This window comes from Ascaphus truei, chromosome 2, assembly GCF_040206685.1.
Source record: "Ascaphus truei isolate aAscTru1 chromosome 2, aAscTru1.hap1, whole genome shotgun sequence".
NCBI classification, from domain to species: domain Eukaryota; kingdom Metazoa; phylum Chordata; class Amphibia; order Anura; family Ascaphidae; genus Ascaphus; species Ascaphus truei.
The window spans coordinates 305,406,802-305,433,215 of record NC_134484.1 but is presented as its reverse complement, the minus strand read 5'-3'; the positions used below and the strand labels follow the sequence as shown (position 1 = coordinate 305,433,215).

The following is a 26,414-nucleotide window of genomic DNA, read 5'->3' as shown; positions in this document are numbered from 1 at the left end:
AGGTCCCTAGTCCAGCACAGAATTACACACACTTCCCCCTAAGGGGAGAGCACAAGAGAACACACCTCTCACTCAGTGAGAGACAGAGAACAACTACATTTGTCTGCAGCAGCCCCTTTTTGTTACCAGGGGAGGGTCCCTTGTCTGAGCCCCAATTGTGGGCAGTATCTAGGCCTTGACCACCCCCCTCCACCCCCCCGTCACTCAATGAAGCTGCCTGCACTTGTACCAGGGCTTACATGTTAGGAAGGGACATTAGTAGCCCAGTGGGTACCTGGCTACAGTAATAAGTACATCATGTGTTCAAATAATACTAATCTATAAGGGACACATGTAAAGTGAAAGGTGGATTCAGTGTAATGGCACTGTAGTCGGGACATCAAAAATGAATCAAATGAAGTGGACTTGTGACACGCCACTCCTTGTCAAACTTTCTCAAGAAGTACAGTAAGAATATACCACACACTACTGCACCGATAAACATTGCTACTGACACACACAGCACCTCTACACACACACAAAGTGGCACAGACCATCCCACAAATTTAAATCATAAGAATTCATAGACTATCTTATTCATTTTTCAGATGAGTTTAATGTAACGGGTTTCCCCCCCCCCCCCAATCGCAGATTATACTGCGGGTGCGGAGAAACATACGGTGTTACCATAGGTGTGGTGCGTTACCTGTTGGCTCACAGGAGGGCTGAGCTTCCGCCACGGGGAACCTGGGGCAATATATACTAGGGGTAACCACTTACTCAATTCAGCGCCTCCACCTGCGATGGCTCCCACCATAGGGGGAGTGGTTCCTCGCAGGACACATACAAATAACCAATACTCACACACAGTGATATATATATATTAACTAATAGCATTTACTGGGAACAGCATATAACACAATACCATACAAACATATCAGAACAGGTGTCCCTCTCCCGAGGAGACACTTACTGCGACGTCCCGCAGGACGCTTCCCCAACACCAGGTGATCCCACTCAGTGTCCAAAGAACCCCACCCAATGTCCCGCACTCTTGCAGAGATAGAGAATGGGTGACTGCGCAGCCACAATTACACTAAGGGCCCATCGGTGCACTTATGACTATATATTACCTACCGAGCACTCCGGTGCTCGGATCAGCAACAACTTCACAAAGGATCAGTAGTAGGATGACGTCATCTGATCCCCAACCGGACTCCTTGCACGCGGACCGCCAGGGGCGGTCCCAACCTGGAAACAGTCTCTGAGGACCCCAACTTGGATCCGAACCTCTTAGCAGGAACCGCTGCGTCCGCTGTGTCCCTATCTCATCTACTCTACTGTGACAGGATCCCTAACATAGGGCCTGTCCCTACAGCACTAAGTGACACGCGCTATACTATAGGCCGTCCCTACAGCACAGCAACCTGTAATGGCTTTGGGGGAAACTCCTAGGGGTCTACAGGGGTTAATAACCTGCCCCACTCCCCTAACTCTTCCCAGTCCTGACTATTTGTCAACTGATCCCAGCGCCTGCAGCAACAAGCTGTGACCCACTGGATGTGTGCAGCCAACGTGCTACACAACACTGTGTCTGCCTGTCAGACCTCACGGCACTGACAGTCGTGACCCTGACCAGACAGCACACAAACACTAAGGGCAGCGTCCCTATCTTGGGCCTCCCTCAGCACTTACCCACTAACCTAGTGGGGAGTTGGGGCCTACCTGGGGTGTGGGTACCTATCTGGGTGCAGGAACTGGACTCGCTCCCCGCACCCTTCCTTCCCTCACAGCTCCCTGACTCCAACTGCCAAACCTGAGTGACAGGGTCCCTTAACCTAGGGCAGTCCCTGGCAACACTCACTATAATGGGGTACTTAGCTATCTCGGTCCCTGCGGGTGCTGGCCTAGTACAGGGAGTCCCTGACTCCCGTACCCTACCTCCTTCCCTGGGCTGCTCCTGTCTCTGACTGACTAACGTGGGCTCAGCGCACGAATTGTATCCACTTGCCTGCCTGGAGATCCTAAGCCCTATTGGCTCCCTGGCATCACGTGGGGCGCGCAGAGGCTCCTGGGATCTGTAGTCCCTGCTCAGAGCCTTCCCTGAATGGCTAGGGCTTCGCGGGCTTTTTCCTCCCTCTCCTGCGCCTGCGCAAACTGTCTGGGGCTGCCTCAACCTTTCCCTGACTAACCTCACTCTCGCGCGACTTCTCCCTAGCTCTGGGTTCTTACCTGCGCCTGCGCGATCACTGCGCATGCGCGAGCTAAGGGGCAATGGCGGCGCCCTCGCAGCCCGGCTCCGGTAGCGCTGGGATCCCTGTGACGCGCGTGCGGCCTTGGCAACTGGCCGCACGCGTCCCTGGCAACCCCCGAGCCGGGACCTGACCGCCCTCACCTCTGGGATCGCCGCGCGGGGCCGCCATTGGACTCGGCGGCACCCGCGATCAGACACGAGGTGAGGGGGGTGCTGCTGTGCCTGGGGGACCTGGCTACATCAAAAAAAAAAAAATGAAGAAAAGTACCTTTTAAAATAAAACGTGTACACATTTTGAGCAGCAGTGCTTTTTCAGGGCCAACAACGATATAAACAGTCAACTTAAAAAATTTGGTGTATATATAGCAGTAATTCCTAATCAGATTTCCACCCCAATCATGTGCATTCAATTATATCAACTCAGTAACACATGTATATATTGAGGCAGTTGCAGTACAAGGATTGAAAGCATACACGGTTCCTTTTTTATAATATAATTTGAAAAGATTCTCAAAGGTACGATACAATTGTTTCTACAGATGCAGTGGCCGTTATTGAAACACTTCACGCAGTGTATACCTCGGAATACCCATGTGATGGCGTGTGATTTCTTCCAACCGTCCCGCCTTAAGACGCGAGCGCAGAAAATGGCATTTTAGTGTTCTGGCTTTTAAACACCTAAAATTGGCACAGTAGTACACATTACAATTAATTAATTTAATTGAAATTCAAACAAAGCAACCGCGATAAACACGTGTGCCTGGCAGCATTAATGACGCGTGGAGTACAGCATCGCACACTAAAACGGCGCCGTGATTTGTTCAGATAACGTCCGCTGCATCTGTATATTGAACATAGAGAATCAAAGTAAAAAAATACCATCAAGTATAAAATATACATGAAAAACGACACAAGAACAAGCTCATGGAGGATTTGGATGTGTCGATATCCAGTAGCCCCCATTGTTCACTTGCATATAATATATAAAATCACTCCCAAATGACAAAACGTAGCGGCCTAATCACAGAAAAAGACATCCTGAGGTAAAGTTTTATTTCCAGGGACCTCTGTATCAGCCACATAATGCCCTGTCCCCGCTACTCCTTATTTTTGTTGTTGCCAGTCTCTATCTTTGTGTGTCTGGCTGAGTCCCCTGTCTCTGGTGTGGGGAATTGCCCAGCTGTTTAGCCAGAGCGCCGCGCGATCGATAGTGTGGGGTCCGCCATGTTGGCGAGGTGCGCATTCACAGTCAGGAGTTTGGTGGCAGCAGCGGGACTACATGTCCGAGAATCCTCAGCGGCGGTTGAGAGAGGAATACCACATGGAACTGTCCCAACCAATGGTATTCTGGCATTAGGAGGTAGAGGATATCCTCCGCGTGTGCAGCACCTGCGAGTCAGTCCTGATGGAGGAGCGAAGAAAGAAGGTAGTGTCCAGCGAGAGCAGTGCATCCTTAGGGGACAACCGGTATCTTTGGTCACCGAACTCCTGCAAACAAAACTGCATTTCTACCCAAATATCCCATCTAAAACTTACACACACACAGTTTCAGGAGTCTGGGATAAATGAACATGAAAAGTAAAAAAGCAGGGGACACTTTAACTTTACATGTTATTACCCATGACCCCTGGCTTATGGTGCTATGTATCTGTCAGGGACCCATGGTTTTAGGAGTAACCAGATGGGCTTAACCTTTATTATATTGCCTCGCTACCACTTACTGTCACACAAGTCGAGTATTATTTGTCCGATGGTCATTTCTGTTTTCGATATGTCCCAGCCCACTGTCATTTTAATTTCTTTGTCCATGAGATGACATCAGACTTTTGTTTGGTTTATGAGCAATTTATTATTTTTCCTGTATGCTGGGTATTACTTAGAGACATCTTATATTTATTTGCGTTTGTTTGACGTTTCTGAATTATCTTCACATTTCGAGTCCAAGTTTCACATCCATACTTGAGCACGGTCAGAATACACTATTCCAAAACGTTTTTTTTTCTTCACGCACAGTATTAAGTTCCCTGATTAATTGTCTTGTTTCTTCCAAATGTCTACATCCCATCTCCGTGCTCCAATTGATTTGAATTAAAAAGGTTTCCATCCACTATTTGCCAGCCAATGTAGAAGTAGTCTTCAATTTATAGTTCTATTTCATTTATTTTAATCTTTGCAGATTTGCCACATTTGTTTAACATATCATTTTTGTATTTCCAAGATTCATATTGAGGCCCTCATTCTTACTTGCTTTGGCGAGTTCTCCAATTTTATAGCTGGACATCTTCTGGACTTTGTTGTAAAAATGTAATCCTCTAATTGTAGGGAACTCAAATATTTACCTTTTTTTGATTCATTTTTATTTCCAATCTAATGTCCTTTGTGTTGGAGTTGAAAAGCTTTGGTATATGGTGGACCCTTCTGTACTCCCTTGTTGATCTTGCTTGTATCTTCATGGAATGCAAGGGTTGCTGTCGAAGATGTTTTATAATACCAATGTATGCTTCAAATTTTTTTTACTGCATCTAGGACCACTACCACTGAGGTGTAGATGGAATCAAAGGTTTTTTTTGAATCTGTGAATCCTAAAATGTGGTAGATTGTATTTATTACCTCAGGAAATCACTTCTTGTATGATTTGGATGTGGTCCATTGTGTTGTATCCACCGCAAAATTGTTCTTGTTCTCTGGTCTGGGCAAAGTATCTTGATTTATATTCATAAAAATCATCATAAAAAAAATCATTACAAATAAGTGATTAGAAGTAGACTGACTGGTTTGTAAATCTTGGGTCATCTTTGTCTTCTTTCTTGTGGATGTGCATTACACCATTGCTTTGGAATTTTTCTGTTCAAGCAGTGAGCGTTTTGCATGGATTTTTTCTACTTCTTCCCCAGTGTTTTTCAAGATTTCAGTTGTTCCATCTTCCCCTGGGAGCCTCCTCATTCTTCATAGATTTGTATTGCTTTTGCCAATCTTCTTGAAGGATGCATGGTACATCATTGGTGGTTTTTCTCTCTTTGCTTGTTCTCTGCTTGATTATGCCCTGTTGTGTGTTCATGTAGGAGTTCTCCTCTTTCAGTGCAGTCTTTAATTGTTGATTCGTAGTCTTCTTTGAGTTCAATACTTTGCTTCTTCCAACCAGTAAATAGCTGCTTTATCTTGGGATTGCTACATTTTTTGCCCCCTCACTAATTGTTTTTTCTCATCCTGTTTTTTTGTTAGCAAGTCCTCCCATTTAATTTTTTTTCTGCGTTTTCAACTACAATCTTCATAATCGTTTGCTCTAAATGCATGAGGATACTAACAATCTGAAAGATTATTCAGTTGTAGTTTAAATTCTCTGCTATTATTCTTTGTTATTGATGTTGATTTTTTTTAATCTATTTTGTTCTTTTGAACTTTATATGTAGATGTAGTTTGCAGCAAATCAATAGGTTTCACTCCTTATGTCAAAATGGTTAAGGACTATGCTGTCTTCAATCGTGTGTTTTGTTCATTGGGGTGTAGTCCATTTAATTATTCACTCCATTAGGTCCATCACATGTCCTTTTTCAATTTGGATTCTTTATGAAGAATAAATTCATGATCTAGAAGTTCTCACATTTTGGAAACTCATCCAATTTGTCCTCCACTTAAATTTATGTTACTGTAATTATACCTACAATACCAACTGATGTTTCATCTTTCTGATGGGCAACAATCTTTGCATTTAAATCTCCCATATCGATATTAAGGTGACCAATTTCTTTAAGTTGGTGGTTTTCATGGTGGAGGTTTTCCACATCATAGTCTGCGTACAGTATGTGTACATGATAAAGGTGAAATATTGACTTATACACTTTAATTACATTTATGCCAATTCATATTTCAATCCCAAAAGCAATCACCATAAAAAAAAAAAACGGTGAATAATATCCCATATGGGCAGTTTCTAAGGCTGTAAAGAAGATCCTAAACTACTAAAGTATTAGTGTATTAAGGGAAGGTGTGAAAGGAAAAATCTGGCTGCTTTGTTCCCTAAAATTCAGTGGAAAATTGTGTTACGTAATATTTGTAAATTCTATGGCCGAACAAGTTTTAAATCACAAACAGGATTAGATTATAATGTAAAGAATTTTATGAATTTTAAATCTAGGTTCGTAGTTTGATTATATGTCCATTGACTTCAACACATTGGAAAGACGAAACGAGAATTGAACATCAGAATTCGGGAACATGTAAAGGCATAAAAAAAAAATTAAAGAATATAAATTATATAATATACCAAAACACTTTTTAAGGCCTCATGGATGTTAACTGACAGATTTGTACATTTCTATGACTAGAAGCCGTACCAGCTAATGTTGAGAGAAAATATTGCTGTCGAGACCAATATTGAATCTAAAGTAAAACCACTAAACAAAACACCACTAGGTCTTAAAGATCAACTACTGTAATCATTGTACCGCCCTCTTCTGTAAGAGCTATGGTGTGCCGGGGCTGGTTTGAAGCTCCGGTCCATTCGGGAGCACTCCGTCCACTGCTCAGATCCGTTGGTTCCACAAGGAGATGTCTGCAATGCGTTGGCGTTCTCCCGTGGTGCTGTGCGGAAATACTATGGCGCGAACCTCCACTGCAGCTGCGCGTAGATCCAATCAGCATGTAGTCATGAGTAGAAAAAAGATTGGTTCAAACAAGCAAATCCAGAAAAAAAAAGCACAAATCAACTCAACTTATTTTTGTAACTTACCTGGTGAGTTGATTTGTGCATTTTTTCTGGATTTGCTTGTTTGAACCAATCTTTTTTCTACTCATCCAGTTAAATGTCCTGATATTTTACCATCTGGTGTAACGTGGTTCAGCGCCAGACCTCATGGCTACCTATCTTAACAAGGTGGAGCGCTTCTGATTCAAGTCTTGACTTATGACAGTCAGGTGGATGCCCTCCGCTTTCCATGGAAGTTCGAGCTGACCTACATTTTTCCTCCATTGTTGCTCATCACAAAGGTTTTGCTGAAGATAGACAGATGGTGATTGGCCATAATATTGTATTGGGAAAACTATGTTCTTTTTTACAATCTAGTGAATATGGTGCTACAGTGGGGATGAAAACCTTATCAATATATCATAAATGGCTGTGTTTTCAAGACTGCTGTAACAAGCCGAATCAAGACTTTTCTGCACTCTTCTATCATTGGTAGAATTTGTTTCAGGTTTGGTTTGATCAGGGCACAGTCTGAGCTCCTTTAAATGTCCATGTTTAAGCATTGTCTTCATTACTAGAAAGGAATTTAGTATCACACAGGCTTATTGCAAAATGCTTACAAGAGGTCAAACATCCAAGACCCCAAAATGGAAGTATAGTGCTTACATGGGATCTCTCATTGGTCCTGGAATCCCTAGATGATCACCCATTTGAACCCATTTGAACCTTCGCAGCACATTTCATTGAGGTGATTGATCTGGAAGACACTATTTTTAATCGATCACATCAGCAATAGAGTGGAGGAACTCCAGGCTCTCTTGTGTAACAAACCTTTTCTGATATTTCCCCAGGATAAAGCCTTAAGTGTTAAGACCAGTTTTCCATGTTCTTCCAAATAATTTCACTTATTTCATTTAAATTAAGAAAACCTCTTTCCCCAAATCTGGGTGATCCTAATAAAATGATAATTTAAACTTGGTCACATTTTTAAATAACTACATTATCTACTGTGCTTGTACAAGACTGCAGAAGATCAGATTGACTTTAAGCTCGCAAAGGGGCCTAGAAGAAGACTGCAAACCTCCATGGCAACTGTATCATTCTAAAGCACAACATACATCAAGATGGTTTATGATTTCAAGAAGAAAAAGGCACCACAGGGCATAAAGGCGCATTTGACGAGGTTTTATGTATATTTATGTACTGTAGTGAAGCAAGGGGTCTCCATAGGTAAACCCCATTCATTTCAATGCTGGGGACCCCTGCTTCCGGCAGCTAGGGTTTAAAGCTCCAATGTCACATGGGCCCAGCTGGACTGGCTACTTGCACCCCCTACAGAGATCTAGATCTCCAGAAGCAGGGGTTCCCCAGAGTTAAAAGTAATGGGGTTCAGCGCTTAACCCCCTTCAATGCAGTATATAAAAAAACAAGTAAAAAATACAGTAAAACCTTTAACATACGTTCCTCCCCTTCATTACCCTAGTTGCAAAAAGCTATTGTAATCAAGGAGTTAACCCCTCCTGCTACCCCCTCTGAGAGGCCTAACCACCCACCCTTTGGCAACAACCCCCTCCCCCGCCCCCCCCCCCCCACCACACCGTAATGGGGAATGGCTCTATTAGCCAAATATCAAATATACAATACTGTATATTACATTACAATAAAATACAAATTACAATACACATTACAACAAAAACAAACACTAGAAATGTAATCCATTGATTGTCACTATGGTTGTCTATGCCCTCAACGGTGGCACAGATACCCACATTGGCAATGAATGAACACCCTATAATAAATAAATGTATTGCTTACCCTTGCAGGGATGATGACTTTCATCCTCCTCGTTTTCTGGGGTACCAATCACCTCAGATTGACACACAAAGCAATGCATCCTCTGCTTACATTAAAAACAAAAGGAAACATAAAAAGCAATTCATAACCAATAGCAAAAAAAGAAATAAAGAATCCTTGCCCTATGGCACAAAAATAAATCCAGTTTTAGAAGTTCAGGATCCGCCATAGCTTCAAGATAAGTCACCAGTGAGTAGATCTTCTTTTATTCTTTCTTGTACAAGTGCCTCGTCATTTCCGTCCCGTCAAATGAGACGTGACCTGCCTTTATATAAGGCATGTGACGTCATTTTACTGACACCTGGCACATGCATCGGAACAGGCATCACGTTTGGCTGAGAATGACCTCAACCAAACTTGATGGAATCACATGGTACATCCAATAATCTTATTGGTAGATGAACCATGTAGTGCCTTCCCTTTTGTGGGTGATGTGATGTTACATTAAAGAGGCAATCAAAGCCATTTTTGTTCACTTAGTTTTTTTTTATACACAGGATTGAAGCAGTAGGTCTCTGGAGCTGAAACCCATTTTTAGCTCCAGAGGTCCTCTGCTTTCAGAGATGCTCATCTACGTAGTGGGTCCTGGCCACTCCAGGGTTCACATTATGGCTGATTGTCAAAGCACCTGGGCTCTGCAGGCCTATAGGAAGCAGTGACCTCATCAGGTTCAGCTTCCTTTTGGCCCATGTGACCAGGGGCTTTAAACTGCAGAGATACCGGCACCCCTTTAAAGGTAAGTATCTCAGGAACAACTTGACTTATTGTGACGTCACCTTAAATGGGAGGGAAGCACATCTTGAGCTTTTTAGAGCGCAAGCATCTCCAGCAGAAATATGCAAATCTTGGGTAGAAAAGTTATTCAAGTTGGTCACATAAATTGTTTAAAACAGATCTGGCTAATTTTATTTCCCAACCATTTGTATTGCTTGGGTATATCATATTCGGTACCCACTGCCATGTTGAGAACAGGAAAAGAGAGCATTTACTCTGCTTACTGTAATTATATGCAGATACCTGCAGAAGTTTCCTGTTTTAGAGCCAATAGGGAGGAGCTATGCCATTCCGTGCCCACTGCCAAATGTGGAGTCCAGGAAAGAAAATAGCTGTAAGCTGATTTCATGTTCTCTCCATGCCACAATGTGCAACAGCGGTTTATTTATTTTAGAATGTGCATGATTAGGGAGGGGCTTTGGGGTGTTGGGTGGTTTATCTTTTGCCATTTGAAGATCCCACAGCGTGCTTAAACAGCCGTCATGTTTTATATTCTAAAATGTCACTTATTAAGGAAAGGAGATTTGGTAGAATCCATGCTACAGTATAATCAGTAATGCCATACTCTATAGCCTATATTACATCCAGAAAATGCTTTTTAAAACACATGCACTAAAAATCCAAATCTTCTTTGGGAGTGTGCACCACCGGCTTTCCTTTGTGCAGTTCATATGGTTGGATATTGTACATTATTTGGTGGATTGCCATTTCCTGTTATGTGGAGAAATAATAGTAATGAATATGCAATAAAAATACTTATTTATTTTTCCCCCTCAGGTGAGAATTCAAGAGACGCAGGCAGAGTTACCTCGTGGTGCTATTCCACGTAGTGTAGAAATTATTCTTCGTGCAGAAGCTGTGGAAACTGCTATGGCTGGTGATCGTTGTGACTTCATAGGAACATTGATTGTTGTACCTGATGTGTCTGCTTTATCAGTGGGAGGTAAAATATAAATGATTACAATTTACTGTACATAAAAAAATTAGTAACAGTAGACCTTTTCCGTTTTACTAGTTTAGACAAGCATTAGCGTTGTCTGTGAGCGACATAGTAGTGCATTAACTGACTAAATATCAGATATTTATTTGCTGTACAAAAACAGATAGAAAGTTACTGTTGATCAACCCTACAGTTCTTTAAGTACCTGAATAACAAAACAATCATAAAAGAAAATATAGGACCCTTTCAGTGTGAGATGGTCTGGCAGATTATTGGAGATATGGAAAAAGCAGAGGTATTAAACAAATTCTTTGCCTCTGTGTTTACCAAGGACAAAACAATTTCAATAGTGCCGCAAGAAGAAGCCACAACCTCCATATTAATGAACAAATGGTTAATTGAAAGTCATAGGTGGTTTGATAAAATTAAAGTAAATAAGGCACCTGGCCCCGATGGCATACATCCAAGAGTTTAAGGAGTTAAGTTCAGTTATAGCCAAACCATTACATTTAATATCCAAGGACTCCATTTCCACAGGCTCAGTACCATAAGATTGGCATATAGCAGATGTGATGCTTATATTTATAAAGGGAGATGGATCACAACCTGGAATTACAGATCTGTAAGCCTGGCTTCAATAGTGGGGAAGCTAATTGAAGGTTTAATACGGGATAATATTCAAGAATACCTAATGGAAAACAAAATTATTAGTAATAGTCAGCATGGATTTATGAAGGATAGATCATGCCAAACTAACCTTATTTGTTTCTTTGAGGAGGTAAGTAGGAATTTAGACCAGGGTAATGTAGTTGATGCTGTCTACTTAGATTTTGCAAAGGCGCTTGATACGGTTCCACACGAGGTTGGTGTACAAAATAAAGGACACTAAACTCCATAAAAATATATGTACCTGGATTGAAAACTGGTTGAAGGATAGACAAAGGGTTGTCATAAATGGAACTTTTTCAGGTTGGGCTAAAGTCGTGAGTGGCGTACCTCAGGGATCAGTACTGGGACCCCTGCTTTTTAACTTGTTTGTTAATACCTTGAGGTTGGCATATAGAGCAAAGTCTCCATCTTTGCTGATGATACTAAATTGTGTAAGGTAGTAGAATCCGAGCAGATTGTAATTTCTCTCCAGAAGGACTTGGATAGACTGGAAACGTGGGCAGGTAAATGGCAGATGAGGTTTAATAAAGATAAATGTAAGGTTATGCATTTGGAAAGCAAGAATAAACAGGCGACTTACACATTTAAATGGGGATAACTTAGGGGAATCCTTGATGGAGAAGGATTTGGACGTGCTTGTAAACAGCAGACTTGGCAATTGTGCCCAAAGACATGCAGTAGCTGCAAAGGCAAACAAGATCTTATCTTGCATTAAATGGGCCATGGATGGAAGGGAAGTAAATATTATCATGCCCCTTTATAAAGCATTAGACTACACGTTGAATATGGAGTATAATTTTGGGCACCACTCCTTAGAAAAGAATTATGAAACTAGAGAGCAAACTGCAGAGAAGAGTCACCACATTAATAAAGGGTATGGTCAATCTAACTTATGAGGAGAGGCTAGCTAAATTAGATTTATTTACATTAGAAAAGAGGCATCTAAGAGGGGATATGATAACTATAAAAATATATTTGGGGACCGTCCAAGGAGCTTTCAAAAGAACTATTCATCCCAAGGGCAGTACAAAGGACCAAGGGTCATCCCTTAAGGTTGGAGGAACGGAGATTTCACCAGCAACAAAGGAAAGGGTTCTTTAAAGGATGGCAGTTAAAATGTGTCATTCAATACCAATGGAGACTATGATGGCAAATACAATAGATTTGTTCAAAACACGGTTGGGCATCTTTTTTAGAAAGGAAAAGTATACTGGGATATTCCAAATAAGTAAACATGGGAAGGATGTTGATCTATGAGTCATTTAATTGCCAATTCTTGGAGTCAGGAAGGAATTTATTTTTCCCCCATGATATCACTGGGTGATAGTCCACGGAGGTTTTTTGTTTGCCTTCCTCTGGATCAATATATTGTAAAAAGAACACGGGAACCAGACTATAATAGAAAATATTAAAGGCTTTATTAGGTCATAGACAAATTAAAAACAAGAAAACTGAAGTTATATAAAAAAAAAAAAACAAGAAAACTGTCAGAAAAAGGATCTCCCACAGCTTTCACACTCCTAGGGCGCTTTGTCAAGGAGTGTTTTAAAATAGGTCTGCCAGTTATCTTATATAGCGCCTACCTATGAAATTCAATTAATCAAAATGCATAACATCGGAGTTCGAGCATGTATATAGAACTAATTGATCTAATAAATCTCGTTTGTGTCTCAAATTCCAGAATAGTTGTTTTAGAAAATATCTCAAATTTTGTTTTTCTGTATTGATGCAGATGGCCTGGATTGTATACAACAAAAAATGTGCTTAAATGTGCACTGTATATTCAATGAGGGACAATTATTATTAAAGTGACAAAAATAAAGTGAAATTATGAATTAGTAATTGGTTAAAATGTTCTTAATGCAGCTCATACCAGGAGTTTTTCACATCCTCTAACATCTGGAACAAGTAACAAGGGCAAGCCGGCACCAAATTATTAAAGCGATTAAATTATGTTCAACACAATACCAGTGTCTAAAAGTGCTTCACACAAATACTGCTTAGGCTGCGCTTATAGTGCCGGCGACGCAACGTCGCTTCAAAACAAATGCATTGAATCTGTAGCATGCGCTTATAGTAGACGCGACAGAGCGACCTGAATCTCTGTAGTCAGTAGAATTTGATTTTTACAGCAACGGTCTCACCATGTGACAAGTTGTAAACCAATCAGATAGCTTCTGATGCCGGGAGAGGGGGGATGCGAGTGTGAGTGTAGGGCCTCCAACAGAAATCATGGGGCCCAGGACAAATGAAAGGAGCAGCCCCCCCCCTCCTCCAACCCATAGCTCACATACCACGGAAATATTTTTTTAGCGTGTAACTTTTACTTAACCCCCAATACATATAAAATACACCCCACCCCCCAATACATATAAAAATACACCCACTCCCCCCCCCCCCAATACATCTACATGGGGTGGTGTGGGGAGGTTAGTTGGGGGGTCCTGCTCTTTTTCATTTGTCCTGATACCCATGATTTCTGTTGGCGGCCCTGATTGTGTGTGGGTCTGTCTGTCTGTCTGTCAGTCAAGTGAAACACACTATATGAACAACTTTAAAATAGTAAATTCTCCTGCAATTTAAAGTAAAATGAAAGTAAATTCAGCATACAAACAGAAATTAAAACTCCTCTCCATTTCAGCCTCCCCCTTGCTCTTGTCCCCACCCCTCTGCCTTCCGTCACTCCCTTTTGTAGCAAGAGACGTCTCCCAAACTCAAATTACAACTTTTGCTTGGGCTACGGAGACGGGAGACATCATCCGTAGCTGTAGCTGTAAACGGCACTATAAGCGCAGCCTTAGAAACATTGAATTCAAAACTACTCACATCACGTCGGGTAGATTCAAACTGAAATTGAATCCTTCGCAATAGCTTGAAGAATAGAATAATAGATTCAAAAATATTGATCATGGTGTGGACATGAAGACAAAATACAAGAGAAATTACGGAGGCTATACTGTATAAAGATATTGGGATACCGTGTTACATATAAAACACAAAGCTATACAGGTTAAACTCACAATTCGCCCAAATGCCAGGCGCATATAGATCAGTGGGTCTCATGTACAGGTGACCACTCCAGTCGTCCTCTGTGCTGTGGATGTATGAGTCCTCCATTTCGTTGTGATCTCTATTTCCTATAAAAGGAGTTGATGTAGGGAAAGTAATGATCAGCCACAGATCGATTTATTGAAATTGCGAGTTACAGTACTTACTAGAAAATAATGTGCAAAGGTTTTATCAGATGTATGAGCTTGTCATCACTTTTGTTCCCCTGTTTTTAGTTCTGCAGCGATCTGATGAGAAAGATCTGAAATCTGTGGAATTTCCTGAAACATTAATGCGATTTGTTATAATGTTCAAGCACATTGAGTGCACAGTATAAAAATGAGTCTACATAATTGACCAAGATGTATTGCGCCATATTTTATACTGTACATAGTCTTTGGCCGTATGACTTCTTCCAATGCTGGACGATCCAGTCCCTTTTAAATCAATGAGCTGGGAGGTGTCTTATGTCCGAGGACTGATTACTAAATATGGGTCATAATCTCTTCCTGTGTATAACTTTCTTTTTAAGATGCTCGAATGGAGTCTGGATCCAGAATAAGGGGAGAAGGATTTAACTCAGAGGGAGTACAAGGCTTGAAAGCTTTGGGCGTCAGAGATTTGTCCTACCGATTAGCTTTTCTAGCATGCCATGTGGGTGCTACTAATCCAAGGGTAAGAACTTGACGGGGAGTTTACGAAATGTATTTATTTTGTTTGTAAAACTACAGGGGCTATTGATCTGCACACTTCAAATAATAGAACAGAATGTATGCTTTTTTTTGGGGGGTGGGGGGGCTTGAAAGATTAAGAATCATGAACATACCCACCTCCTACTTGGTCTAACCCCCTAAAATAAAATCTGATATTGTTGAAGTTCTGTGCATATATGTTTGTGACTGAATTTACATTGACATATAATGCAATTAATGAAGAAATATTTAAATACACTGGCGACACACTTTATTCGAGCTCGGCTAGTTCCACGAATTCGGGTATACCCGGGTGTATTGAGGTTTGTGACTGTTTTCTGCCCGAGTGCATTGAGTTATTTTCCAGCAGGGATTGAAGCATTTTATTCCCACTGGCTGCAATACTGCACAGTACATATATATATATACTGCATTACAATTCATGAATTTATGCCATCTGGTAGACACGCGAAGCATTGCAGCCTATTAAATCCTAATCATTATCATTTAACAGATCAGCCGCCCATCAGCCAGGCATGAACCCAGGCTGGGAAGGCAAATGCAACGGGGCTTGTCAGAGGTGAGGAGCGGCGCATTCCAGGTATCTGCCAGGTACATACCATGTATTTGCTCGAATAAAGTGTGTCGGTGCAGTAGTATAGTTGATATATGGCTTTTTTTAATCAACTTTTTTGGAGTTATATAGAACTTCTAAATAAGATGACTTTTGAATAAATCTTAAAAGAACTGACCCATATTATATTACTGTATATACTATTGTGCATTTTGCAGAAAATTATATACTTTACAAAGGGCACATACACTTCTTTTTCATATAATAATGTTCCACAAAAATAAGATATGTGACTTCTCACTGTTTCCCTTAAAATGTAAGGTTGCATCGGTCTTAAATATCGACCAACCCAGTCATCCCACTGATCCTTCGGTCCATCTTTTCCCTTCCACCTCTTAATTTGTAAGATCCTTTAAGCAGGAAACTTCTGACTTACAGTATTATGATATCGTTGGAGAAGGGGAAAAAAAAACCTGTTTGTTTTATCGGACCATACCGAAACCATGCATTGGCAAAGCACCAATTTTTATTTATTTATACAAAAACAGACCGTGTCCGCTTCTAGGTGTTTCTCACCACATCTATTTCATATTTTTCTCAACTATTTATTTTACATTTTGTATTTCTACTGTTTTAGTTACTGAATTGTCTTTATGATCTTATACTTTAAGCATTTGTCATGTTTTATTCTATTGGTCCTGCTTTAGTTTTCACCATAATAAAGTAAAATTCCGACACAAAACAAATGTTTAAAGCGAAATTGAGTGAAAGTGCCCACTGCCAGTTATTGTCTATAATGTGATTTGTCTTTCACCCCCATTGTGCTGAGCTGCAGAACATGGAGCATTGGAAATAGATTCTAATTGATAAAGAAATGCACAGTCACCTTGGAAGTATTAAGCAAAACAGCCTTTGTATATTTTTGTTTTCAGTTTGGTGGTAAAGATTTAAGGGATGAAGATCAAACTGCTGAAAGTCTAAAGAATCAAATGACTGTTCAGGAGTGGGAGAAAGTATTTGAAATGAGTCAAGATAAAAATCTTTACCACAATTTATGTACTAGCCTTTTCCCCACAATACATGGTGAGCTTTCAGGATTTATTCCTTTATTTGTATCTAAAAAGTCAAAACTTTACCTTAATGATTATACAGTATGCAAAATGTTTACACTTCTGATGCCGTCGCGCTGGGCCTCTCAGATGTTGTTGTGTGCCGGAAGCTGGTCCCAGTTTCTGGCATGATAGAGGGGCCCGGCGCGCGCTGGTGTCGGAGGCTTGGCGTGGGGGCTGTATCAGTGAGGGAAGCCAGTAGCTTGGGCAAGCCAGGCCTGGCAGCAACTTTAAGACCGGCAGCTGGGCAAAGAAGGGCCCAACTGCCTTGTCTGGCCGCCGGGCACTGGCTCTCCCCAGCTGCGGGCCTTCCTCACTGTTCCGCACAGAGCCACCCCAATGGTTGGTGAGTGTATTTTGTATTTATTTGTGGGGGTTTATGCATTTGTTTCTATTTATATTTTTGTATTGGGAGGCTAGGTTTTTTTGTTTGTATTTGGGGATGGGGGGATTTTCTTTGGATTTGGGGGGTGGGAATTTTTGATAGGTATTTTGCTGTGGGGGCATTGTGTGTGGGGAGGGGGATTGAGGGAGCGGGATTGAGTTGGGTAATTGAGGGAGGAGGGAGAGAAGAGAGTGAGGGAGAGGGGGTAAGAGTGAGATAGGGGGTGAGAAATACATAGAAGGGGGGCAGCCAGTCGTAACTGGTCCTGGGCCCCGGGAAATCTGTCTGCTTCCTGGCCATGTGGAATGTACAAACAGACAGATTAATTTGCTTAATGCATAGTGTTTTGTGTAGTGTGAATCTGCTACTTCAGATGAAAAGTACAAGGTCATTAAACAAAGAAAGGCAGTGTTTAGTTGACATTTATACAGTGTTGTATTAAAACGTGTGATGATCCTGGCACAGATAATGTACCATTTGCAATGCCTGTATGCAGTAAATTAATTCTAAAGAATTTTGGACTAAAAACATCAGGTTAAAGTATAGTACAGATGCCCCACCCTGTTTCTGTATCGCTGGTCTTGCAAGCCCCCTCCTCTATTTCCCCCATGTATGTCTCCCCTCATCTTACTCTTACCCTCTCTCTTCCTCACTCCTCCCACTCAGTTACTTCCCTCCCTCTCAATTCCACTCCATCCTCACACATTCTATCCTTCCTCCCTGGCAACACACAATCCCCCTCCCCCTCCCCAACCCATACAATTCCCCCCACAATTACCATTCCTTCCCACAAAATAAATTTTTACACTACCCCCCAAATATAAACTTGAATTACCCCGCATTCATTCTTACACTATCCCCCTGTCACGTGAGATCAGTACTTTTAACACCTTTAACCTTCCGGAATCAATTCACTAGGCAGAACAAGGTAGTGGAATAAAATTAGATTTATTCTGGTGAGACCAGCAGACACAATAATACACAAAATATAAGAACTACACGCTTAACTGAGGGTCTAGGGGGAGTCTCTAGCCTCAACCAGGTGCAGAGCACCTACAGTACACTGTCTGCTCCACTTCCAGAAACTCCATGGTATCCTTTTTGGGAAAGGTACCTGCCTATACCCGCTTGGCAAAAGCTGGAACTTGGCCGCAATCTGAGAACTTGTGCTCAGCTAGGATGGCATTCTCTGGCAACTTTAAGGAGGAAGACCATATGTTTGGCTATTTGATCAAACATTAGAAAGTGAGAATGAGCAAAGAACCACATACATTTGGTATAATATAGATTATTCATTATAAATTATTATAGGCTAAAGCTGTAAAATTCCGGGCATTACTGAAATCCCTGCCTTCTGATTGGTTAGAATTCTGGGCATTATTCATTCAGTAATGCCTGGAATTTTTGGCAACTTGCCAACTCGCCTTTCAGAGATGCAGGGGGAGCGTGGCATCTCTGTTCCTTTCCTCCTAAAGCAAGGCAACACATGCTCTCTCACACAGCACATGCAGGCTCTCTCACTCTCCCCCCCTCCCCCTCCCTCTCCCCATCCCTCTCCCCCTCCCTCCCCTGCTATTGCTGTCAGAAGCTGGCGGGTCCCAAATAGTAACTTTGTTACTTGCAACAAAGTAATATTTCTTTCACCACTTGCATAGCTTTTGCTAAAGTCATTTTTATCTGTTTTTTTTAGTTTGTAGTTAAAATCACTGTGTCCCCCCCACTTCTCTTCCCATTCTCCCCTTCACCCACCTCTCCCCCTCCCCTCTTCTCCCCCCCACTTCTCATTCCTTAACCCCCTCAACACCTCCCGCTACCCTCTGCCCCTCCCCTCTCACCTCTGTCCCTCACCTCTCTCCTTGCGCTCGCTTCCCCCCTCACCTCGCTTCCCCCCTCACCTCGCTTCCCCCCTCACCTCGCTACCCCCCCTCACCTCGCTTCCCCCCTCACCTCGCTTCCCCCCCTCACCTCGCTTCCCCCCCTCACCTCGCTTCCCCCCCTCACCTCGCTTCCCCCCCTCACCTCGCTTCCCCCCCTCACCTCGCTTCCACCCCTCACCTCACTGCTTCCACCCCTCACCTCACTGTTTCCACCCCTCACCTCACTGCTTCCACCCCTCACCTCACTGTTTCCACCCCTCACCTCTCTGCTTCCACCCCTCACCTCTCTGCTTCCACCCCTCACCTCTCTGCTTCCACCCCTCACCTCTCTGCTTCCACCCCTCACCTCTCTGCTTCCACCCCTCACCTCTCTGCTTCCCCCCCCCATCTCTCTTCTTCCCCCCCTCTCATCTCTCTTCTTCCCCACCTCTCACCTCTCTTCTTCCCCACCTCTCACCTCTCTTCTTCCCCCCCCCCTCTCACCTCTCTTCTTTCCCCCCCTCTCACCTCTCTTCTTCCCCCCCTCTCACTTCTCTTCTCCCCCCCGCTACTTCTCTTCTCCCCCCCCCTCACATCTCTTCTCCCCCCCTCACCTCTTCCCTGTCATTTGCTACTTTACTTATTTTTCCTACACAGGTGCATCAGCGTAGTTCCGAGTTACATACAGTATCTTTACAAACGTGTCTATTTTTTATGGAAAAAAAAACCTACATTTAGCCTATAATAGTAATAATCCCCTCAGAACAGGACATTACTGGCCAATAATGCCCTGGCTGGGTAAAAGTCCCTCGGCTTCGCCTCGGGCCTTCAACTCTTCCAGCCAGTAATGCCCTGTTCTTCGGGGATTATTACTTAAATTGATCAATCAAATGGTTGAATCACCCACCAAACATTCTGACACCTCTCGACCTTCCTTCTTCTCTTTGATCCTTCATCTCTGTGCAAACATCCTAGAATACCAGGACTGTATGTTATAGAGATTAATACACATTTTAAAACACAACTTTTTTTCATCTAACCTGGACTCGGGGATACAACTATTAAACTAAGCATGGCAGATGGAAAATACAATATTTTAATGGGGAGATAATACAGGGGACAACATGCATATACATACCGGCAGACAAGACGTGGTCTGCGGGTAAAATGGGGGGACAACCAGTATCTTTGCCCCCGACGTTGTACACTAGTTTTGAACACATTTCTACCCAAATATCCCCCTTTAATCTCCCACTCTCGAAATTTCAAGTTTTTTGTACAACAGTAAAAGGTATAATAGTGTATACAAGTGTCCCCGGCTCATGGTGCTTCTAAGCTACCGGGGACCCACGGTTTTCATGGGGTAACTGGTCGGTCTTCAACTTTTATTATGAAAACTGGCTACCCCTACCGCCACCCCCAAATGTACTTACCTTGGATCATCTCTCTTCCCCCGCTGCTGCTGGCCTTCCTCTCCCACACTGTGGCAGACTTCTCTCTCTGACGCTAGAAGGTTGGGCGGGCAGAGGTCAGGCCTATCTTGTGCGTCCTGTGCTGGGCTTCTGGTTGGTGCCGGGCTCCGACTCTCCCATGTTGCGGTCACAGACCTGCACCTACCACTCGCTGGGTGCCTCTCTCATGCTGGTGCGCTTTGGGAGCTGATCCCAGCTCTCCACACGCACCAACGTCAGAGAGTGGCCCGATGCCGGATAGTGGGAGAGATGCCCACGGCAGCAGTGTGGGGAGCCGGGGCTCAGCAGAAACCAAAAGGACCAGTAGCCGGGCCCAACTTCCAGTGCCAGACCCCTACATCTCCTATATAAAAAATATATACTTTATTTATTTTACAAATTATAGCATTTAGCCCAAAATTGATCTTGATACGGGTTGAAACTGCAACTACAAATTTGGTTCAGAATAGGCTTTACAGGTGTAATTTGAAGCCCCTTAACTTGGCTTTCTCATTTTATAATATTTATTATTGTTGACATAGGAAATGATGAAATCAAGAGAGGGGTTTTACTGATGCTGTTTGGAGGTGTTCCTAAAACTACTATGGAAGGCACATCTCTGAGAGGGGATATCAATGTATGCATTGTTGGAGATCCCAGCACATCCAAAAGCCAATTTCTAAAGTAAGATTGATCTAAAAGCTTTTTATTTGATTGTAAAGAATATATATTTTAGAAAGATTAATGAAAGTGTGATTCCTGTAGTTATTTAAAAAATGTATTTATTTTTTGTGTATTGTGCCATTCGTGTAAATGATGCAGTCCCTAAAAATCTGTTCATACAGTATTGTTCTCTTGCCTTTAATAGTTGTAGATTTTTTTCCCCTTTTTTATTATGATACCCAAATCAAAGTCCTATCATTACAAAGCATTTTGTGATTAACGGCATATGCCATTTCACACTTTGATTCCCATTTGCCTTATATTAAAATTACTGTCAGTGGAGAACTGTCAAACTGCACTCCTTGAGACACAAACATAAAAAAAAATGTAAGCTACAGATGTACACAAGCTCAACTCACTGTCTTTGGAGCTATACTGTAGATGAAAAAACAAAATGCTGTAGCTCCAGTGAGGTAACTGCCACGACATCACTCTGGGAGGTCCATGCTTCTGTATTATACCCCCCACAGCATTAATCACGCAGCACTGAAGAGGTCACCCGGCTTTCACTTGGGCTGCTACATCTGTAGATACATGACCAACATCTTAAAGAGGGATACATAATGTAACTCTGGGGGCCACCTTGTATTTGTCGGGCGATTACTGGGGGAACAGTTTCAAGGAGTAGAACACTGAATCGGGGAACATACATTATAAAGTGATATCAATTTTTGCGGCTGAAGCACAAACTTCTGTTGCTGAAAATCTACATCAAATATGAAGGCCAATTTTTTTTTTAAATTGATTTTTGCGGAGATCCACTTTCATTTTTCAAGCATGTGGATACTTGGCACACATACTATTATGCCAATAGGCTGCAAGCTTATTTGTGCAACAATGTATAGTATTGTTGCAACAATTACGCTATTTAGGTTAAGTAAATTCTATCCAGCAAATATAAACACACAACTTGGCTTACAATAGATAGAAATACCCTGGTGCATGAACTTATATCATATATTGAGTTTACGCAATTTGGGTAAACAGAGGTTCCTGAGGTCAAAGTAGGAAATCTTAAACCTATGCATAAAAAAAAGTTAATAAAATACAAAAATAAAATGGAAATAATAAAACAAAAATGAAATAAATTATATCAGATCTAACAAAATTGTGTGTACCTAAACCTTGATTAAGCTTAATCAAATAACCTGAAAGTAATTGAAAAATTATATTGCAGACAGCTCATGCCCAGAAACAACCCAATAGGGTACTGTAAGATAACAGAATATATAGAGTGCTCTCAAAGATATAGAGGTTCTGAGTTCCAATATATTCTGATGGACTCCTTGTGGTTTAAATGGTTAGATACTTGGCCCTGATGAAAAAAAAACTGTCTAAAATTGAAGAGAAGATTGGTATTACTCTTGTTGTCACTCATGCACTTAGGTCACTGTGATAGTGTAATCCTCCTTTATTAGAGATAACATCAGTTATATGGTATTTATATATAACACCCTTTGTTGGGGATGCGTGTTGGAAAGGGTGATTTTACCTTTTTGGCGAGATCTTCTATACAGATTGCTCACCAGAAGATTTAGGTACGTCATCTGTTTAGGTCACCCACATATTTCACGCTGTTCCTTTGAGAAATGGCTTTACTGCGTCAGTCTTGGCTGCTGCTGGTGTGTGTGTTCACTGCAGTGAACCACAGCTCTGGGGATCCACTGCACAGACCGTAGTTGTCTCCGATCCTCGCGTCCACCCAGCACTGCAGCAATGACTTTCCATTTACAGTACTCTAATGGGGCATTCTCACAGGCCTACACAGCAGCTGCGTCCTGTCAGCGGCTCACGCTCCACCACCTGGGCTCCCTCTTTGCAGTCGCAGTGGGGAACCTAGCGTCTCTGTGTTCGCTGATCTTTTTGGTGCCAAATCTGAAAAGAGCTATGCAGGTAACTTCTATGAGTGCTCGCAAGGTTTTGGCTTCTCACCTTACACATTTCACCTATTCGCCTGATTTTTGAATTTGTGCCCTAATTGTTGTATTTAATTTTTTTTTTTTATGCATTATTCAAGATTTTGTATGGTTTGTCCTCTGGAAACTAGGTTTACCCAAATTGCTTAAACTCAAAATATGATTTAAGTTCATGCTTATTTATTTATAAAATATTTTACCAGGAAGTAATACATTGAGAGATACCTCTCATTTTCAAGTATGTCCTGGCATAGAGTTAAGGCAAATAATACATGGTTACAAATAGTTACATAAGGGAACAGGGTATACATTATATACAAGACATTGCATGCACAGTTAAAGAAAATATATACTATAGGCGTATGTAACAGTTACAGACCAGATTAAAATGTGAGACAGCCTTAGTTTTGAAAGAAGTTAAACTGGTGGTGGATGTGGGAGTCTCCGGTAGGTTGTTCCAGTTTTGGGGTGCACTTTAAGAGGAGGAGCGGCCGGATACTTTGTTGAGCCTTGGGACCATGAACAGTCTTTTGGAGTCTGATCTCAGATAAGTGCATAAGTATAAGTTACTGCAAACACCTTACAAGTTAGACAAAACAGTGAAAAGTGCACTACTAGAAAAGAATCAGTGTATACAATAAGAAATAGATATCCAGTACCCCACACTAGTCCAAATCGGCAACACCTGAATAATTGTATACCATACATAACCTCTGGTATGAAATTGTGAATATAAAGGCGTCTGCAGCTGTTGATTTTGGGGTGGCTCGGCACCCCTAAACTACAAGAGATGAATGACCATAAAAACGGTGCACAACGCTCATAGTGAAGTATGTTCAAAAACTTAAAATGTATTATTGAAGGGTAATATATCTGCGTACATCAAATAAAGTATAAAAAGCATTCCATGAACTCAGACATGGGTTACCAAGCGCCGGGATCGATCAGGAAAGATGGTTGTCACCGCACCCTCTGATGGTATCAACCAATGGCTCCTGAAATGTGTGGTTCTCCCTTAGGTAGGTGGCCTCTAACGTGATGGCACTAGTAGTCCTCCTTCAAATAGCCTCATCTGGTTTTCTTCTTTGATGGTAACAGACTCAAGTAGCTGTAGAGTCCATGGGTAGTCAAATAACCCCCTTGGTTTGCACCAAATATAAGGGCTAAGAAGGAAAGTACTGTGACTAAGGACGCAATACAATGACTACAAGGGTCACATATATAGTCAAGTAGAAAGCCGGGATAAAGCAGTAATAAACCTGCTGAGCTCAGAAAATACACTATTAGCTGTCAGCAGTTCGGTGTTCTCACCGTCAAGACGCCGCACATGCATTTGAGAGCGGGGAAGGCACCTAACCATTTACAGCATAGAGTGCTAGAGTTTCAGGGGTTACCCGGCAAATGCAAATAGGACTTCGCCTTTTAAAGATCAGTAATACAAATAATCCTACGCATTTCGTAGCGCAAGGATACTTCAGGAAATAATTTGTACTACATAAAGCCGAAACTTAAAAACCCAATGGTCTCAATTGATTGGCTGTGCGTGACTCTACACGCAGCCAATCACATATACAAGCAGCACAATACAACACCTGTATGCATGTTTAACCTAACTAGGTGACGCACAACATATTTAATAAATTGCATAGTAAAAAAGTAAATATACATGACGCACATATCAAGTGGAACTCTGAACTAAAACACAAAGTAGATTAGCACAGATACAAAAAAACAGTTGCTATTCAGATCCCAGGATTACACCTGTCAGTTGATACATAATATTTAGTGCAACAATGAAGTTTATCGAGTTGTCTAGTGAAGAATGAAGCAAAAGAAAAAATCGATCATTTATGGAAACCGCAACAAATATATTTTAACAAGGTACCTTCCTAACGGTATAAAAAATACTGGCTAATAAAGACACCAGACGTCAATATCTTCATTTAGTCCTTTAGGGGCTAAAGTATCTAGTTCCTGTATCCAGAATGTCTCCTGGACAGAGAGATCTTTAACCCTATCACCACCCCTTCTATTTCGGGGGACATGCTTAATACCCTTGAAGGTCAAAGAAGAAGGATCTTTTTGTACCACATAATGGCAGCTCAGACTATGTTTCATAAAGGCATTTCTAATGTTTCCAACATGTTCTTGTATACGGATGTTAAGGCAGCATATAGTGCGGCCCACATATTTGCAGGCCGCACGGATACTCAATAAGATACACTATATGTGTAGTATTACAGTTAATAAATTCTGTAATATCAAAAACAATTTCACTATTTGTTGATTTTTAAAACTTTTTTGGTCTGGATTAAGAAATTTGCATATGGAGCAATTACCACATGCAAAGTTACCAAGGGTTTTTTTATTAAGCAATTACATATTAGTAGCCAAAATAAAGTCTTTACTGATATCACTTGGGGCCAGTGCATCTTTCAAGTTCCTGGCTTTTCTATAGATAAATCTGGGCGTCTGAGTGATGTGTCCATTAAGGATGGGTCATTGCATAAGATTCCCCAATGCTTTTTAATCCTTTAATTTTCCTTTTCAAAGAATTATAATTCGTAATAAAAGCCACATCAACTCTTTTTCCGATATCCCTTTCTTTTCTCTCTCTTGGTTCAAGCATGCATTCCCTGACCATTATCCTAACTTTATCTAGATCCCTAGTAAGTTTCTTATAGCAATACCCTCTCTGCATAAAACTTGAAAATAAGAATTCCGCCTGTTCAAACTCTGTATCACTGCTACAATTCCTTTTTATTCTCATAAACTGACCTCCTGGTATGTTATCAATCCACAAATGTTTATGGTTGCTGGAGGCCAGTAAAAGATTATTAGTATCAACTTAAAAAAAAAAAAGTTTTAGTACTAACACCTCCTTCCTCTGTTGCTGTTAGTCTGAGGTCCACAAAATCCACCATTTTAGTATTTGTAGTGTGGGTAAACACCAGATTTTTATCATTGTCATTTATTTACAGTATAGAAGAAACCTATCTACCGATTCTTCGTCACCTTCCCACACACAGAATATCGTCTATAAATTGACGCCATATTATGTTATTACTATAGGAATTATTGGACCAGATCTTAAGTGAAGGTCTTCTTTGACCTTCAAAGGTATTAAGCATGTCCCCCGAAATAGATGGGGTGTTGATAGGGTTAAAGATCTCTCTGTCCATGAGATGTTCTGGATACAGAAACTAGATACTTTAGCCCCTAAAGGACTAAATGAAGATATTGACATCTGGTATCAGCCAGTATTTGTTATACCGTTAGGAAGGTACCTTGTTACAATATATTTGTTGCGGTTTCCATAAATGATCGATTTTTTTCTTTTGCTTCGTTCTTCACTAGACAACTCGAAAAACTTCATTGTCGCACTCAATATTATGTATTAATTGACTGACAGGTGTAATCCTGGGAACTGAAAAGCAACTATTTTTTGTATCTGTGATAATCTACTTTCTGTTTTAGTTCAGAGTTCCACTTGATATGTGCGTCGT

General features: G+C 41.5%; 1 protein-coding gene across 1 annotated transcript in view; it reads left to right on the top strand.

Moving 5' to 3' along the window:
- The window catches only part of LOC142488230 (maternal DNA replication licensing factor mcm6), a 196,931-nt gene that overhangs the window by 41,265 nt on the left and 129,252 nt on the right, over positions 1 to 26,414 (top strand). The window contains exons 5-8 of the mRNA XM_075588603.1: positions 10,323 to 10,488; positions 14,735 to 14,877; positions 16,401 to 16,551; positions 20,812 to 20,953. Of these exons, the coding sequence (XP_075444718.1) occupies positions 10,323 to 10,488; positions 14,735 to 14,877; positions 16,401 to 16,551; positions 20,812 to 20,953 (602 nt within the window). The remainder of the gene's footprint in view (positions 1 to 10,322; positions 10,489 to 14,734; positions 14,878 to 16,400; positions 16,552 to 20,811; positions 20,954 to 26,414) is intronic.